This window comes from Xyrauchen texanus, chromosome 1 (assembly GCF_025860055.1).
Source record: "Xyrauchen texanus isolate HMW12.3.18 chromosome 1, RBS_HiC_50CHRs, whole genome shotgun sequence".
In the NCBI taxonomy this organism is placed as follows: Eukaryota; Metazoa; Chordata; class Actinopteri; order Cypriniformes; family Catostomidae; genus Xyrauchen; species Xyrauchen texanus.
In genome coordinates, this window is record NC_068276.1 from 38,373,670 (window position 1) to 38,393,141 (window position 19,472).

Sequence of the window (19,472 nt, forward strand, 5' to 3'; positions counted from 1 at the left end):
GCTCTACAGACTCTTTGCAGGCTTTACATTTTCTAGACACCCTTATTTCATGATGCAAAATTTCAGATGTGATAATTAGTCCACTGGTTAGTCTGGTTATGAACGAGTTATTTAGTCTCATGACTGTTTTGATGCACATCTTGTATTCTTAATAAATTCAATAGGAGTTTATTCTGTAAATGTGTTTCCATCATAGTTTATGCTCATTTCTTTTAGAATAAAAAATGTATCCACCTCAAGCGAGCGTACACGTTTTGTTTATGCACATTTTGGAGATTTTATTTGCATCTTAGTGTTTCCAGCCAGCAGTTTTTATGAGATATCCTAAAATGTGCATAAAGATACGTGGATGGAAACCTAGCTATTGATACTAAGAATCATCACATCTGTCTTTGTCTCACACACTCTTTCCAGAAAATCTTCTGGACAGGAGCGCTGATGAGACCTGGCCCACGGACACTAATCTGAACAGAGTGTCAGTCATTCAGTTCCGGGGTGACTCAAAAAATGAAGAGGAAGATGAGGAGACTGCAGCAGAGAGGAGGGTGAGTGTGGAGATTTGTGCAACCATGCTGAGATCAAAGCCTCATTAAAGGGTGCAGTTCTTGAAAGGAAAAAAGACCTTAAGTAGTTTGTTTTATTATTATTTTTTATAAGAATAAATAATAATAATTGAAATATACATATTTTGACCTTGAAAAATTAGTGGGACGTGTACATGTATTAAAGATGTAAAAATACAGTATATGTTGTAACATTTTACTTGACGTTTGGCCACCTGAATTTTTTTAGAGTCATTAAATCAAAACTTTGTTAAAACAAGAATAATTGTTCTTCAAAACCTTATGAATCCAACATAAATACAAATATTACAATTCTGAGAACTTGGCACTTGCATTTCAAGCTATTTTATTTTTAGAAATGAATTATCTTAACACTATCTTTTGTTATATTTGTTTCTAATCATTAACCTGTATAATTATGTGCTTAATGCTGTTGCTGTATCTATGAATTAGCAGGGTCTTCAAAGGAGAGCAACACCACATCCCAGTGAGTTAAAGGTGATGAAGAACGTTATTGAAGCCAGAAGAAATGAGGCTTACACAGCTAAACCAGATGGAGTTCTGGAGTCCCCAGACTCTGAGGTAAACACACACTTAAGATGCTGCCTTTTTTACTCTTTGAAGTGGACACTGAATGTATTCCATTTAGGTGCTTATATATATAACTATCTACTGTATATATTCAAACTGATATACAAACTGCATATGTGTTTATTTTGATGATATGTGATTGTTTCACAGGAGAAGCGATTGAGTGGGCTTTCCAATCAAAGTCACGATTCTCAGGCATCCAGTAGCACCGCCTCTGCCACTTCTCATGATGAGAGGCGGGGTGTAAACAATACAGGGGTGGAGCCTAATAATGGACATGGTCAAGAGGAGGAGGAGCTTGATGAGATGGAGGTGGAATATACTGAGGTAAGCCATATGGTTGCATCCCATATTGTAGACAAATGCCAAACTAATTATGTACAAAACATTTTCTCTATTGTACATGTGCAAGCAGCATTGTAAATTATGTTTTGGTTTATGTGAAAGCATTGCAAGTTTGTTGAAAAAAGCCCTTGTAAATTAGCACATCTTGCAGATTTGACATGCTGATCTTACAAATGTAAATGATCCTGTTTTTACTGCATATTAAATAAAAAAATAATAACATTTTAATAGTGCAGTTAAATCCAATTTCACCTCTTTTTCTTGCATTTCTCTCAGCCTACTGTGCACTTTGCCGAAGAGCCTATCATCCGTGGTGGTGGTGATGATGAGGATGACAATGAAGAAGAGGATGAAGATTATGCCGACCGGAGTGATGAGGACTCTCGAACACCCCCTTTCCCTGCTGAGAAACAGCGGCTCATACGTAAAGACACACCACACTACAAAAAGCACTTCAAAATCACCAAGCTGCCCAAGCCTGAGGCTGTTGCCGCCCTGCTGCAAGGCTTCAGGCCTGACGGCCTTTCACCTCCTGCTCACACCCCTGAGGACGAGAGGGATGGTGAGGAGGAGGAGGAAGAGGAAGAAGAAGAAGAGGGAGGAATATCAGTGAATATTCCTTTCCAGCACAGACTAGAAACAGCTGAGCTAGAAGACAGCAGGCTGAGTCAGGTGAACTCGTCCCTGCAGCCGGTGAAGGTAAGAAGGGTTCAGAGAACCAGATCTAGAAAGGGGTATGGGGGAACGCCTACTTACCTGAATGAAAGTGCACAGACTTTAGCATATCACTGGCAAAATCAGTTTATACTAGCTGTTGCACTGACTACTCGATTAGTTGATTAGTTCTGCCACTAGTTGACAAATTCGGTCTGTGTCGACTTGAGTTGTGCTTGGCGACAACAGGAAGAACATTTCTTTGTCCACAAATATATTTGGAATTACGCAATTGTAAAAACAAAAAAGTGAAACTGTTGTGTTATAATATCGCAAGCTATCAAGGTGTGCAAAAATTTGTTGACAGCCTGATTGCAAAATCCATTTTATCTGCATCAGCTTTAGAGCCATCAGCTCATTGGAATGAACTTTTGGAAAATGCAAAGAAGTATGACAAGCATATTTTAGACTGTTTTGCCTCTATTGTCACTTTCAAACATACATACTTTTCCAGAAAATTACCTGCAAATTTCAGTTTAGAGGTCATGTGTGAGCACGACAGTTCATAAATTCTCAAAATTTAGCACTGGCTATTTCCCTGAATGAGAAGTTGTAACATTACCTGAAAAGATACATGCAAAATTACTAAAAGCCTACAGTTTCAGAACTAAAGACAATTATAGATATAAAGATGATTATAATGATCTAAATAATAATCCTAATAATAAAGCCATGTGTTTGTATTGCATTTTGGTAATACAGTTAATGCTGCCTAAAGAAAAGAAAAGAGAACTCAATTTAGGTTCAAGGTGTATGTGCCTTGTATTTTTTTATGATTTTATTACTTTCGTCTTTGTTTGTTTAATACAAAGATTTATATTACTGAACCTGCAGAGTTGCGTTCACAATGTATGTTAACTGCAAGACTGTGGAAATAAAGCAAGTTAATCTCACAGCACTTCCTGAAATGATTGGAGATCATTTGCAGCATTCTCATAGACTGCATTATTCTTGAAAAAGTTTTCATATGAATGAAAAAGAGAAAAAAAGAGTGATAACTCTTTGCATGCACTTCTTCCATGAGACAGGCTCGTGCTGCACGCCGACATGTGTGTGTTCCACATGACAGGCTTGTGTTGTACACCTGTGAACGTTCATGCTTGTTTACATCTTTCATGCATCTCCAAGAATGGGAGCATGAGTTTCTAAGTGAGTTAGTGATCGGATCGACTTGACAGCCGAAATGATCCTCAGTAGTTTAGTGTGTGATGCCAGGTTTTTGTCTAGCCATTTACATAGTCAGTGTGTGCTACCTAGTGTTTTTAGAAGTGGTGTAGTGTAATCCAGCCTAAAAGCATTTTTCATCCAAGCGGATGAAGACATTTGTCGACAGATAAAATTACTAAAGATATCTCAAAGGTTAATAGCATTATGGTGCTGATGACAAAAACCGTTGCATGTGTGAACAGCAGGTGTGGTACATTTACCAGTAAAAATTAATTCAACAATTTTACTGCAATTTACCAGGTTGCATGTGTGAAAGGGCTTAATGATTGATGCTTGTGTTGTGTTTTTAAAGATCTCTGCCTTTTTGTAACATAAGAGTTTGCTTACAACTGCATACCTAAAATCAGGTTTGAATGAGAGGACAGAACATCAAATCACACAGCTGCACCCTTTGTTATGCCCCACCCTTTGGCTGCACATTAGCTTGTCCTCCACAGCCTGACTCCACCCCATTGAGCAATGCTCTTGCCTCTCATTATCATTATTTGCTGTCTCTTCTGCCTGAGGGAATCAGTGCACACTGCCGCCTTTGTCAGCCTTTCCACAACTCTTGTGTGTCTGTTTGTCTTAAACTGATCAAATAAAATAATTCTTAATAAGCTTCACATCAATGAATTAATCTATAAATTAATCCATGATGCCTAACAAAGATGATAATGATTAGTATTATTAATATTAGAATGATTACAGAATTATAAAGATATCCTCTTATTGGTCTTTAAAATATGTATTTGGAATGGAAACATCCAACCCATAAAGCTCACGTTAGCCCTTTATATGAGGTTTTACTGGTACAAATCCAGTAAAAATGTAAAAACTTCTGAAAGATCATTGACTATTCACTATTATACAAATTTATATAAATTATATATGTAAAATGAACAGTTGACGACTAGCTCTTTTTAGATCTGGTCCATGACTGGATGGTTGAGTGGCTGAGGAATGCTTGTACAGGGCTTGTGTGTGCATGTTTGTATATTTGACTAAACATTCGGCTGTGTGACTGTTCCAGTGTGAATGTTGACAGTTACGTGGATAATTGCTTTCTAATTGTATTTTACTAATGCTTATGTCAGGGTTATTTTTGCCAACCTGTTACTTAGGTTGCTTGTCCCAGCTTTTACATTTTTCCGTCTTCACCATATTATACTTTTAAGTCACAGGCAAAACATTTTAGCATTTCTTTGTGAAGTGCATGTGTCTGTACAAAAGTGATTTGCTTATGTGTAACATTGTGTTCACCATATTTATTACACAATCCGTAAAACTGAAAAAATCCAACAGTCATTACACATGATGGTATATATAAAACTTTTTTTACACTTCAATACAGATATGGATAAAATTACTTTTCAGATATTTGCTGTGACTTGCCTAATACAGTCTGAAAACAGGGCGATACATATTGTAATTGAATGAAAACGTCCAAAACTTTTTAGAGATTAAGAGAAATTACAAAATTTATAAAGTTGTTGATTGTAGTTGCCATTACATTGCCTTCTTATTTCATTGGACAATTTATGGCCAGTTGAAGTGAATCCACTTTCTGGTGACAAACCTTTGAAACAAGAGTGTAGTTTTATTTCTCAATACATTCAGTAATCCATAATAACTATTTGTGTACTGTGAACTCTTACCACTGCTTAAGTGTATAGCTTAGTGTTATTTGTTATGCAGTGTTATGGGAGTGCCCTGTCTTATTGTGGGTGTTTGGTGCCACTCAGTTATTACCCTGCCTAGGTGTGTTTTGGTGATGAGTGTCAACTGTGGGTTTGTGTGCATTTCATTCAGTCAACCGTGTGAATTTTAATTGCCAGTCATATAGCTTCTGTTTTACTTTATTTTTTATTTAACTTTTTGGCCTGACTAATCTGCATGCCCTCTCGCTGGTTCCTGTTCTAACAGGGGGTATCATTTGATCAAGTCAATAATCTGCTGATTGAGCCTGCTCGAATTGAGGAGAAAGAGGTCTGTACCTACTCTTTCCATCCAAACTCCCACTCTCTTCCCCACTTTCTCCCGATCATTCACTCACTAATTATTCACCCGCAATTCAGGGAATCACTGCCAACCTTAAAATTCCTTAATTAATCCAAACCCAACGGCAAGAGAAACACTGACTAACACTTCTAAATCATTGCTGCAATGGATCTTTGTATTTGGAGAGGAACACATGGATCATAGGGTATCTGTTAACTGAAGATGTTGCTTTATTAAAGGAATATTCCAACTTCAATGCAACAAAAGTTGCATTAAATCTGTAACATGCCATCGATGACTAAAAAATAACTTTGACTCATCCCTCAATTTGTTTAAGCAAACAAAAACATTACAATAATGCATTTACAGTGAAACTCTATGGGGCAAGACATCTAAAACATTACAATACAAACTGTCTCAAAATTATAGCCACAAGATCACACAAAGCAAGTGTCGCTTTCTGCCCTTGTCTATGCAAAGGTAAATTCAATGGGTGTGATACCTTTTAAAGGGGTCATGACATAAGAAATAAAATGGTGCTTGATCTTTTCACATGTAAGATGTCATTGTACTATAAAAGTAAGTTGCAGAACTCAAAACTTCCTCCTCACTGTGAAAAGAGCATTTGTAGAAACCAAGCTGCCAAAACGACTCGTTCTCTACTTCCTCCACATTGTGATGTCACACTTATAGATGGTGTAGGTATAGATTTGCATCTGCTGTCCTTCCTGCATGTGCTAAGCACATGAAGCACTAATGGAGAGACCCCCTTGACATTAAGCATGGTCTCTCTGCTTGGAGGTGAGTGATATGACTACACTCGTATGAGCGACCTCCCCCCCCCATCGAACCGTCAATAGCCAGACACCTTAACCCCTTTGAAAGGAGGTTTGCTTGCACTCTCTCCAGTCTACCTTACAGTGAGAAGAGGCGCATTGCATGAGCCCCTGTGGAAACTGGACAAGCTCTTTTTGGTCCGGCTGTCACCTTCATGCAGCAGCGCTGTGACAACAAAAAGAAGGTATAGGCTTTTAAATTGTGCCTCCCCAAAAAATCTGCGCCCCACCAGGCACCCACTGTACGGCCTGCCCATGCCCCGACTACTGGGCATTTTCACCACAACACGGCCTGACCTAAACAGTGCAAAAAACAGCCTAGTAAGCAGCCCTACCCATGGGTTCCCTTCCTCTGTTCAGTTGCATTGCATCAGTTCAAGTGCTTTCCAATGCAAGTCATGTCTCCCAGTGCTCGGTTCAACGAGTGTTCATGCTGGAAAGAGACTCAGTGTGCACAAGCAGAGTCACCACACAGTTTTCACAACACCATTCCAACACTCCCAATAAAGGCTTCGGGCAATGTGTGTTTGAAAATTTAAAAGAATCGAGAAAATCAATTGAAGTGAGTGAACAATTCTCAGAAGCCCCACATGCCACCCCCCAAGCTGTCTGCTAGATGGCGCCATTGTATCATAAATGAGCGTAAATAACACTGAAATAAGTGCCATGAAATATCACACCTGTCTCTGCATGGTAAAAGGCATGGCATTGAAAAAGTTGCTCAGGCTTGTAGCCTTGTTTAGCCAATCAGAAGACTTTCTGCCTGTCAATCATTGTGCACGGATAGGGTGACCAGATGTCCATAACAAACAAAAAACAATAAATTGTCAATTACAAAATTAAATAAAGAAATCAATTAAATATGCATGATAAAATTATATTTTACTATGGCTGAAATTTTTAGTTTAGTTTTCATGACATTTTACAGTGGACTCACAGGATAAGCTATTTCTATAGTTGTGTATACTGCTTTTACACTGATGTTTCACGTTATTGATCTATGAATAAATGTATTTTGCTGTGCTGATTAATTATGGAGAAAATATTAAACTTGAGCATAATGGGATTATTAGAAGACATTTATTGGATTATTTGGCAAATTACCACAGATTCCAATGCTCTATTATTCTCTTGAATTAAAAAAGATGACCAATCCATTCAAGTTATGTCATTTAATTTATAGCCCACTTCTGGAAAATATATCCCAAAATGTGGGGCTACACTTTTCATAACCAACAGCAAATATTATCCTTTTTTTTTCTCTTTATATAGTTAAAGCTAACTATTGCGTATATGGATTGATGCATGTTTTTCTTAAGCATTTATTTGAGGATGTGAAGCATTTCTTTTCATTTTATGGTGTCTTTGACCAATGACTTTAGACAAAGAGATCTTCAGAAACAAAAATAGTTAAAGTGCTCACAGACAGCACAGTTTAACTGGTTTTCACCAGCATGTCAATTAGCAGTGGGCCACTTTTACCTGGGTTATTTTTTTGAGCATTTTATAGAAGATACTTATAGAGTTCTTTGATTACCTTGACCTGTGCTATTATAATTTCTCCCTCCCTGGATTTTGGCTTCAAGCACATGAGTAAACTTTTCTTATGGGGTGACAGACCGCAGCAGAGGTGGGGGGTGATAATTACAGTAAGGGGAAAGTTTAGCACAGTGGAAAAAACATCCCCACTTAGACTGAGGGAATGAACTATTCTCTCATTATTCATTGCAAGTTTTTCAATACAGAACAGCAATGATAATTTTTGTTAAATATTAGGCTATGACTTATTGTTGGGACAAAAGGCATCCTGACTGTCACTGCGTCGGGTCGCGGGACACAACTCTTAAAATCAGGATGTCTGGTCACCCTATGCACAGTCACAATGCAGCACATAAATGTTTATTTAAGTGCCATGATGATGTTATACTCCCCATCACCTCCCCCCATCTTCTTCATCTCTGGTTACAATGGTCTCCAAGTGTGCGCATGACTTTGGAGTACAGGATTTTTGAAAGTGTTGGTGTGGCTAATTCAGCAGCTAAATCTGGTGGAAATTCCAGAAAGGCTTATTGCTCACAGCACCTTTAAGGAATTATTAATAGGCTTCAGATAGATGCCTTTTTCAAACATCGATAATCAGAAATGTTTCCCAATGTTTTTCCAAGGAATCAACCTTTTTTCCAGATATAAATAGGACTACTTATTGCAAAGTAGTTTTTGTCTCTTCATACATATTTCTTGATACAACATTGATAATTGTGAGTGGCAGGATAACTTAAAGGGATAGTTCACCTAAAAATGAACAAATTATTCACTCATCATTTACGTACGTATGACTTTCTTTCCTCTGCAGAACACAAATGAAGATTTTTAGAAGAATATAGGTCCATACAATGCAAGTGAATGGTGTTCAGACATTGTAACTCCAAAAATCACACAAAGGCAGTATAAAAGTAATACATAAGACTTTAATCCATTTCCTCATATGCTATATGATAGGTGTTGGTGAGAAACAGATAAATATTGAAGTCCTTTTTTATTATAAATTATAATTGATCTGTTTCTAACCCACACCTAACATATTGCTGCAGAAGATATGGATTTAAACACTGAAGTCATGTGGATTATTTTTATGCTGCCTTTATGTGATTTTTAGACCTTCTGAGGTCACCGTTCACTTGTAATGTATAGACTAACAGAGATTAAATATTCTTTAAAACATCTTCATTTGTGTTGTGCTGAAAAGTCTGACACATCTGGTATGGCATGTGGGTGAGTAAATGATGAGAGAAGTTTTAACTTTGAGTAAACTATCCCTTTAAAGTAGGTCGCATCTGGAGGACAACATTGCACATTCTAAAATTCAAAACTATTTTTATGAAAGTATGCAACGACTCCGGAGGCTGCTCCAAATTCTGAAGTGCCACAAAGCACAACTCGTATAGATTTCTATTGAATTCGACCTAAATCATTACTAAAAGACATAGATAATTTTCTCTTGCCATCGATGGATGATATATTGTGTATATGTATCATTCATATTCAACCTATTCAAGTCTACATACAAAGAAATTACTTAATAAACGTTGCCATTTCTAATCGTTCAGTTTGCGCAGTTACTCCACTTTAATACACTAACCTGCAAACTCTTCAACATCACTTTGTTCTTTCTTGAAGAATTACAAAAAATGTTTTCTCTTTTGTGTGTATGGCGACTAGATTAACAAATGTGGACTGCCACCTGCAGCACATTGATGCATCCCATGTGATGCTTGTACCTTGTTCCACCCGCGACGCAGCACTTCTCGTCCGGTGTGCGACTGGCTTCAGTGTTACGGACAGCTATATCACCCCATTGTGTTGTGGTCTCCCAAAGTTATTACCCTAGACCAGGGGTTGGGAACCCTTTTTCACAAAGGAGCCAATTTTTTTAAGAATTTTGGTTGACACATTTTTTTGAAAGAGCCATGGCACAAACAAATAATTTACAAAATTTTTCAATAAAATACCATTTTCATATTGCCCTTAGACTCAAAAACAAACAAATATACAAAAATTAATAGGTAACGTGTCACATTATGTAATTGAGTGCACATGTTTGTGCGGGTCTCCATAAAATTACATATCGGGCTGGCCGATATGTTTAAAATATTTTAATGATAATCACCTTTACAATATTGTGATTTCTTATCATATGGTCAACCCCCCTGACAAGAGTCGGTGAATATTTTTGCTTTAAAAATGTAATTAATTTATTGAAACAAAATACATTTCCAAATTCAAATTGCACTTTAAACGAAAAGAAAAAGCAATTAAAATAACGAAGTAATTACAATTTTAGATAACCACCTCCCCAAATCCAAACATTCTCCGTCTCCAACTGCCCCATTTGCCATCACGCAAGCATTCGTCAACAACACCAGGTGAAAAATTACTAATAGCATACAAATTAAGAAATAAAGACAATTTTAAATGTAAAGATAATAATAAACCCTAATAATATCCCAAAAAATGCTGCCAAATTTGTGTTTTTATTGAATGTGTTTGTATTGCGTTTTGGTAATACAGTTAATGCTGCCTAAATAAAATAAAATATAATATAACTCAATATTAGGTTCAAGGTGAACGTGTCTTCTATATTTAATCACTTTCGTCTGTTTTTTTTTAATAACTGTGCTATACTGAAATTAATGAACTTTTGCACGATATTCTAATTTTTCGAGTTTCACCTGTATATAACTGAACCTGCAGATTTGCGTTCACTATACAGGTGAAACTCGAAAAATTAGAATATCGTGCAAAAGTTCATTAATTTCAGTAATTCAACTTAAAAGGTGAAACTAATATATTATATAGACTCATTACAAGCAAAGTAAGATATTTCAAGCCTTTATTTGATATAATTTTGATGATTATGGCTTACAGCTTATGAAAACCCCAAATTCAGAATCTCAGAAAATTAGAATATTACATGAAATCAATAAAAAAAAGGATTTTAAATACAGAAATGTCGGCCCTCTGAAAAGTATAATCATGCATATGTACTCAGTACTTGGTTTGGGCCCCTTTTGCATTAATTACTGCCTCAATGCAGCGTGGCATGGATGCTATCAGCCTGTGGCATTGCTGAGGTGTTATGGAAGACCAAGATGCTTCAATAGCGGCCTTCAGCTCTTCTGCATTGTTTGGTCTCATGTCTCTCATCTTTCTCTTGGCAATGCCCCATAGATTCTCTATGGGGTTCAGGTCAGGCGAGTTTGCTGGCCAATCAAGCACAGTAATACCATGGTCATTGAACCAGGTTTTGGTACTTTTGGCAGTGTGGGCAGGTGCCAAGTCCTGCTGGAAAATGAAGTCAGCATCTCCATAAAGCTTGTCTGCTGAAGGAAGCATGAAGTGCTCTAAAATGTCCCGGTAGACAGCTGCGTTGACTCTGGACTTAATAAAGCACAGTGGACCAACACCAGCCGATGACATGGCTCCCCAAACCAACACAGACTGTGGAAACTTCACACTGGACTTCAAGCATCTTGGATTGTGTGCCTCTCCATTCTTCCTCCAGACTCTGGGACCTTGGTTTCCAAATGAGATGCAAAATTTGCTCTCATCAGAAAAGAGGACTTTGGACCACTGAGCAACAGACCAGTTCTTTTTTTCTTTAGCCCAGGTAAGACGTTTGACATTTGAAGCCCATGTCCAGGACCCGTCTGTGTGTGGTGGCTCTTGATGCAGTAACTCCAGCCTCAGTCCACTCCTTGTGAAGCTCCCCACACATTTGAATGGCCTTTTCCTGACAATCCTCTCCAGGCTACGGTCATCCCTGCTGCTTGTGCACCTTTTTCTTCCACACTTTTCCCTTCCACTTAACTTTCTATTAATGTGCTTTGATACAGCACTTTGAGAACATCCAACTCCTTTTGCAATTACCTTTTGAGGCTTTCCCTCCTTGTGGAGGGTGTCAATGATGGTTTTCTGCACAACTGTCAGGTCAGCAGTCTTCCCCATGATTGTGAATTCAACTGAACCAGACTGAGAGACCATTTAAAGGCTCAGGAACCCTTTGCAGGTGTTTAGCTGATTAGTGTGTGACACTTTGAGCCTACAATACTGAACCTTTTCACAATATTCTAATTTTCTGAGATTCTGAATTTGGGGTTTTCATAAGCTGTAAGCCATAATCATAAAAATTATATCAAATAAAGGCTTGACATATCTTACTTTGCTTGTAATGAGTCTATATAATATATTAGTTTCACCTTTTAAATTGAATTACTGAAATTAATGAACTTTTGCACGATATTCTAATTTTTCGAGTTTCACCTGTATGTGTTAGAGTTAAGCACTCCGTGAAAATAAAGCAAACTTAAACTCACAGTACCTCACAAGATGATCAGAGATCATTTACTTATTTCTCATAGACCACATAATTCTTTCGAATTTTCAGTCGAATGAAACGGAGTGATGGAGAAAAAGGAGTGATATCTCTTTACATGTACTTGTTCCATGAGAGAGGTTCCCGCTGCACGCCTCTGAACAAACAGCAAATCAGACACGAGCACTGACGGCTTATCTTTTGTCTGTTCTTAAAAATACAACAAAATTGTTTCTTTAAGCGCGTCTTTTTGACTAACAGCATTTCTTGTCATGTGTCACTCTGAGACGTCTTATAGGTTGCCTGCATGTTGCGGGTAGATGAGCAAAATTACTCACGCATGAAATAACTGCATTTGAACAAGGAGCTCGAGAACTGGATTGAGTCACAGCGCATTTGGAATGTGCGCACATAAAAAATAACGAACATTCATAAAACCGCTCGTAGAAAATGCTCTTAACAGTTAAGATTAATAGTTATTGGGAAACTCTACGCATGTGCGTGTCTTGGAGAAGTGTCTTACTTTCATTGCCCTTGTAGCGGAGCTCAATGCGCACACGTCAAATCAGATGCACATCGGCGGCTTTTCTTTCATCTGTTCTTCAAAATATAATCACGTTTTGTCAGATGTACGTCTTTGTGTCTAATATCTTGTAATATATCACTCCGAGAAGTCTTACAGGTCGCCCTCCACAGTGGCTGGTAAGCTACATCAGCAAAATAGGCCTACTCTGCATGAAAAATCTGTATTTGGCGGGTTTTCATTTCAAACCTTGTTCAGCAGGTGTAGGCTGTATGACAGATTAGGGAGAAAGTAAATCAAAACTGTCATTGACTTCATGCTTTGCAATCGCACCCACACTTTCTGCCAGAAAATTATCTCTAGAAAGTTTTAAACGATCAGGTGTTGGTGAATTGTGAGACAACCGGCGAGCCACTTGATTTTTAACAAAGAGCCACAGGTTCCCGACATCTAGGCTAGACTATATTAAACTGAAGGCCAACTGACAGTGAATTGGAAAGCACACTAATAAGGCTTCTAATTTAACAAATTGATGGCTCAATAACTATCAAGAAAATATCGTGCTAATCACGTAGTCGATGTATTAATATTTTATGACATTACAAATTATTGTTGTCCTGTAGTTCTGACTTCAGCCTTTTTTTTTTTTTTTAAAGCTGTTTGCCCTATAGGCCATTGAAAGTATGTTACTATAAATACAGTTTTAGTTTGTTTTTACAAACTAAGGGAGGAGTCGAAATAATTTTCTGTGGTAATCGGCAACGTGGCAAATATTATAATTATTTATCTTTATAATTGCCCTTAAATGTTTTAAGAAAATGGAAACATGCTTTCCTCCAAACTAGGTTCCATTATTGTGAGACTTGTCACCTTGTGATTTTCTGGTTTCCTTTTTTTTTTTTTTCTTTTCTGCCCTGTTTTCCATTTTTCCTCTCCCTAGTCTGGCTTTCTGGCCCAGGAGCAAGGAGGACACATGAGTTATTTGAACGTTTTTTTTTTTTATTATTAAAAAACCTATTACAGGTGTCTAGGTCCGGTCTAATTGAAATGAACAAGACTCTAACACTGACGCTGCACTCAAGTAGATGTTTGAAGCAGTTAGAATTTACATAAATACATACTGTACTATGATTAAAAAATAGCACAAATGTTAATTCAAAATTAATGTGTGATATTTTATGAGCCCTTGAAATCAGTCAGCCTGGTGCTAGATATGAAAGGCCTACAGTGAGATTTGTTGGTTCGTTTCCAAAAAATTAAAAAGTGAACCATCCAAAATATTGTTTCAGTAAGGCACTTATTATCTGTCAAATTGTTATTTCATTTTTACAATGCAGTATAAAGAGATGTTGTTTTTATGATGTCATTTGAATGTCCTGTTTAATATGTTGAAATTTCAATAAAAACATCAGTAAGTTGGTACTGACAGATATTCTGCAGGCATTGTTGTTAAACTCATTCAGGCATTTTTTGCAACACTGAAATTGCTAATTATTTTGAAGGCATGTGTCACTAATTTGTATTAGTTTGTGGACTTCAATTAATAGATAGAGATTTCCACAAATATACTTTTGCTTTTACAATATATATATATATATATATATATATATATATATATATATATATATATATATATATATATATATATATATATAAAATTAACAAATAAATAATATAATGAAAATAATGCCTTAAGTTGAATATTTAAACTTGCCACACACATGGTTGTACATCTACAAAATCAAAATCAACAATGGAGTGCAGTTGAAATTCATCGCCTCAGTTCATCATTCTTTCTTCTTTCACTTCCATTTTGTATTATTTCCACATCTTCTTTCTCATCATATCCATTTTGCATGGCTTGCTATTTGTAGAATCAATCACATCTAGTCCAACACGACACCTTTATGTTTTTATCATCTCATGATCCTATTATCCAAAAAATGGGAAAATCACAACACATCGAATTGGCTTTACCTCTTCCCTGCTTAAGGTTGTTACATTACAATACTCAAAGAACATTGGACTTGAACTAGATGTGGAATGACTTGATAGGAACCTTTTGCCATTAATCTGCAAAACTTGAATCATTACAAGTTTTGAAATGGAGCATGTGTTCATATATAAACATGTATACTCTATATATACAGTATATCCCATATTACTCAAACAGATCCTTGGTGTCCTGTCCCAACAGTGGTGGCCTCCTCTTCTTCATTTTTCAGACTTCTGAGTTTTAGGATTGGTTGAGGGTCTAAGGGAAATCCCTGCTTGCATGCCCTCAACCAGTTTAGATTGTTGTGGTAGTGAATGGCTTTCCCTATGGTATTTACTCATCATTGTGTTAAAGCAGCTTGAATTTGTGCCTTTAAATCTCTGACTAATTCTTGAATCTACCAAGTTGTTATAGCTAGATTTTCTCAAATCTGCATTTGCAGTGGTCCAGACTCTTCAAACACTTTTCGTTTGATCTCATAATGGAATTGTCTATTTACAATTTCACAGAGAAGCCCATTTCTAATCATTGAGTGCCTTTATTGAGCACAATTTTATGAAGATTAATTCGCTTTTCTTAAGCTGTTTTGTAAGGCGTTAACATTACAGGTTGTCTGCTTATTAAGTTTACTATGTGCAATTTCTCACTGAATACATAAGTCTGTAGGTAATATTACAGCTGTGGCCAAAAGTATTGGTAGTGACACAAAGTTTGCTGCTTCAGTATTTGTATATAATTTTTTCACATGGTATACTGGAAAACAATGAAATTCCATGAGTTTTATAGGCTTTTATTGGCACAAACATTCAATAACATTCAGTGTTGACCCTTGTTCTTCATAACCTCAGCAATTTGCTCTGGCATGCTGGATATCAGCTTCTGGGCAAAATCCTGACTGATGGCGATCCATTCATGCCTTATTAGTGCTCGGAGTTGATCACAATTTGTGGGCTTCTGTTTGTCCACTCGCCTTTTGAGGATTGACCACAGATTCTCTATGGGATGAAGATCCGGAGTTTTGCCTGGTCAAGGATCCAAATTGTCAATGTAATGATCTCCGAGCCACTTCATTATCACACTTGCCTTGTGATAAGTGCTCCATCATGCTGGAAAATGCACGGATCATCACCAAATTGCTCCTGGATCATTGGGAGAAGTTGCTCTTGCAGGACGTTTTGATACCATGCTTTATTCATGGCAGTGTTTTTGGGCAGAATTGTGAAAGAGCCTACTTCCTTGGATGAAAAGCAACCCCACACATGGATGGTCTCAGGATGCTTCACTGTTGGTACAACACATTTACATTTACATTTATGTATTTGGCAGACACTTTTATCCAAAGCGACTTACAGTGCACTTATTACAGGGACAATCCCCCCAGAGCAACCTGGAGTTAAGTGCCTTGCTCAAGGACACAATGGTGGTGGCCGTGGGGTTAGAACCTGTGACCTTCTGATTAACAGCCCTGTGCTTTAGCCACTACACCACCACCACTCAGCTACACCACCACCACTCAGAACTCCACGACCACGACACAGGACTCATGGTAGTGTTCACCTTTTCTTCTCGGGACTATCGATTTTCCAGATGTCCCAAACAGTTGGAAGGGGGCTTCATCAGAGAAAATAACTTTGCACCAGTCTTCTGCTGTCCAATCCTTGTACTTCCTGCATAATTTCAGTCTGTCCTTGATGTTTTGCTTGGAGAGAAGTGGCTTCTTTGCTGCCCTTCTTGACACCAGGCCATTGTCCAAAAGTCTTTGCCTCACTATGCATGCAGATTCACTCACACCAACCTGCAGTCAATATTGAGCAAGCTCTGTACTGGTGGTGACATGATTCTTTAGCTGACTCAGGAGGAGACATTCCTGGCGCTTACTGAACACTCTGGGATGTTCTGATGCCTTCTTCACTGCAGTTGAACCTCTCTCCTTGAAGTTCTTGATGATCCGGTTAATGGTTATTTTAGGTGCAATATTCTTTGCAGCAATTTCCTTGCATGTGAGGCCATTTTGATGCAAAGCGATGATGGCTGCACATCTTTCTTTAGACGTAACCATTGCGAACAAGAACGCAATGATTGGAAGCAATTCTTCCCTCCTTTCATAGCAATTAGTCTGCTGTTATAATCCAATCAGAATGATAGAGTGATTTCCCCTGACTAGTACTCGTTCACACTTTCCCAGGTGCTGCTGATATGATTAGTGAAACGATTTTAGCTGGTCATTTTGTGCCAGGGCCAAAAAACAGTGAAATTTTGTTTTTTGTGATAAAGTAATTCTTTTTTGGCAAATTAAGCTTTTTGCAATTATTTAAAATGCATCTGATCACTCTGCACAATAGTCTAGAAACAATGTGAATCAACACCACAACAACTGAAGCAGAAAACTTTGCGAAACACTACATTTATGTCACTGCCAATACTTTTGGCCACGACTGTACATAATGTCTGTACATAGAAAGACTGAAATTGTACAATGTGTACAAGTACATGCCCTTTTTTCATAATCCTGTTATCTTGCCATTTTTAACTTAATCAGCCAAAAAGTTAATAAACGAGTTAGTCTGTCATAAATTCCAAGCTAATATAATAAAATGATCATGAAGCAACCATGCAAGTCCAACTTGCAAATATCAAGGGCTTATCTCAACATTTGAGCATCTGGACTTTTCCGGTAATATTTCAATTGAATCTAAAAAATTATAAATTGGTTCTCAAATGGTCCATGAATAATATGCTTTTATTAAGTGAATAAAATGTAGCAAGGAAAGGAGGCTGCTGGTTGGGACAACATACATGATCTGCCTATACATGTAGGCAATCTTATTTACACCTCCTCCCTAAACCATTTATAGCAAAACTAATTAAAAAAATGTTGAGACCTTCTTTTGAAGGACTTTGTTCTGCACCTCTCTGTGAATACCTGATGTCTTTGTTTCATCCGTAGCTGACCCTGACCATCCTGAGGCAGACTGGTGGGTTAGGCATTAGCATAGCAGGTGGAAAAGGATCGACACCCTTCAAGGGTGATGATGAGGTATGTTTTCAGGGCTTGCAAATAATTAGTGAACTTCACTTAATGCCTTTGATTTATTTATTTAGGGATTGATTTGTGAGTGTTAGTAGGTTGTTCTAATGTTGTGCACATCCTCTTTTTAGGGTATTTTCATCTCTAGAGTGTCAGAAGAAGGCCCAGCAGCCCGTGCTGGGGTCAAAGTGGGAGACAAACTTCTTGAGGTGAATATCTGTCTGGTTGTTTGACCATTTCTTCTGTATCTGTAACCAATTGTTCTGTGATTATTTTCATTTGGCTGCACATTTGTTTCTCCATACATTCATCCATTCCATTGTGAATTGTCCATTCTTCTACTTATCTCAACTTAGGTAAACACTGTAGACCTAGATGGAGCAGAGCATCACACTGCTGTTGAGGCCTTGCGTAACTCGGGGGCAGCTGTGGCTATGACTGTTCTGCGGGAACGCATGGTGGAACCAGAGAATGCCATCACCACAACACCTCTGCGACCGGAAGATGATTATTTCCCCCGGGAAAGACGGTCTAGTGGTTTGCCTTTCCTCCTAGAACCGGGCTCACCTGCTGTTAGCGCTGGACCTTGCCAGCGACTAGCCACTTGTCTGGTCCGCAACGATAAAGGTTTAGGGTTCAGCATCGCTGGAGGGAAAGGGTCAACACCGTACCAAGAAGGAGACAAGGTAAATAGCCCATTTTTTTTATAGATATTTTGTTTACAAGGCTTGATGTTGCAGATACACTTGTGACTTTCTAGTGAATATTTGATAGTGTTCATTGCTTGGTGTCAGGTTCTACAGGGTTTTTCCTTGGTGTTTGTTTAGATCTCAGGGAGACTTTGGACATGTTTTCCCCTCTGTCCATACTGCCATACAAAGTCAAAACTGAGACTGAGAAAGTTTTAGTGTGGATTTTGTAGTTACTTCTAAACCATCTGTTAAAGGACAAATCATTGTCTAAAGCCCCAAATATACTTCAGTTTTTACGTGTAAGATGCAAGTCAAACACTCTAGCCTTTCAAAGTATACTCCATTTGACCATACGCGCTTGCACAGCGGGTTGACGCATGAGTGTCACGACTGGTATGAGATACTGGACTATTTCTCTTCAGGAGTTAAGACCCATAAAGATGTATTTATAGCCTTTAGACTTGAGTTATGCAAATGAAGGACTCTCCTGACAACCTCACACACTCTCTTGACACAACTGTTGTTGTTTTCACAATCGTCTCCTGTTGTTAAATGCTGTTTAAATTCTTAAGTCTTGCACTTCTTTGTGAAAGCAACTGCCCAACAGTGAGTTTTACTTCCTGTGGGCCCTCCAATTAATGCAAATAATTCCAGGCATATGCGCAGACTATGCATGCAGTGCTCGAGCTATGTGCTGATGATGAAATTTACATCACTCGCCCTGTTTACATACACTAGCGTACATGTCAAAGCTGCAGTACTGCATATTTTGAGCGGCTGTAAACAATGAACCATCAGTTTTTGCGTCATTTTAATTTATTTTGTTAGTTGTTTTTCATAGTAAAGATGCTCTAGATGGACTTCTTTAGCTGTTACACCACGCCTCGCTGTTGAGTGCCACATTTCGAGACACTTGCATTCTGTTCCATTTGTTGTGCTACTTCTAGCTTTTTTAATATAAGCATGTGTTTTGAATTTTTAATGGCAGAATACTTTCATTTTTAAATATACTCAGCATAATAATCCTCTGCACTGCACTCTTATCACTGAGATTTTTCTAGATTTGATCTCCAAGGCAACAATGATTTAAGTTACAAGGCCTGAC

General features: G+C 37.8%; 1 protein-coding gene across 1 annotated transcript in view; it reads left to right on the forward strand.

Annotated features, from left to right (window-relative positions):
- Window positions 1-19,472, forward strand: part of LOC127626884 (protein scribble homolog) — a 121,895-nt gene that overhangs the window by 62,144 nt on the left and 40,279 nt on the right. Inside the window, exons 12-18 of the mRNA XM_052103029.1 lie at window positions 415-545; window positions 1,020-1,145; window positions 1,305-1,481; window positions 1,776-2,198; window positions 17,595-17,684; window positions 17,807-17,884; window positions 18,032-18,361. Coding sequence (XP_051958989.1) covers window positions 415-545; window positions 1,020-1,145; window positions 1,305-1,481; window positions 1,776-2,198; window positions 17,595-17,684; window positions 17,807-17,884; window positions 18,032-18,361 — 1,355 coding nt within the window. The remainder of the gene's footprint in view (window positions 1-414; window positions 546-1,019; window positions 1,146-1,304; window positions 1,482-1,775; window positions 2,199-17,594; window positions 17,685-17,806; window positions 17,885-18,031; window positions 18,362-19,472) is intronic.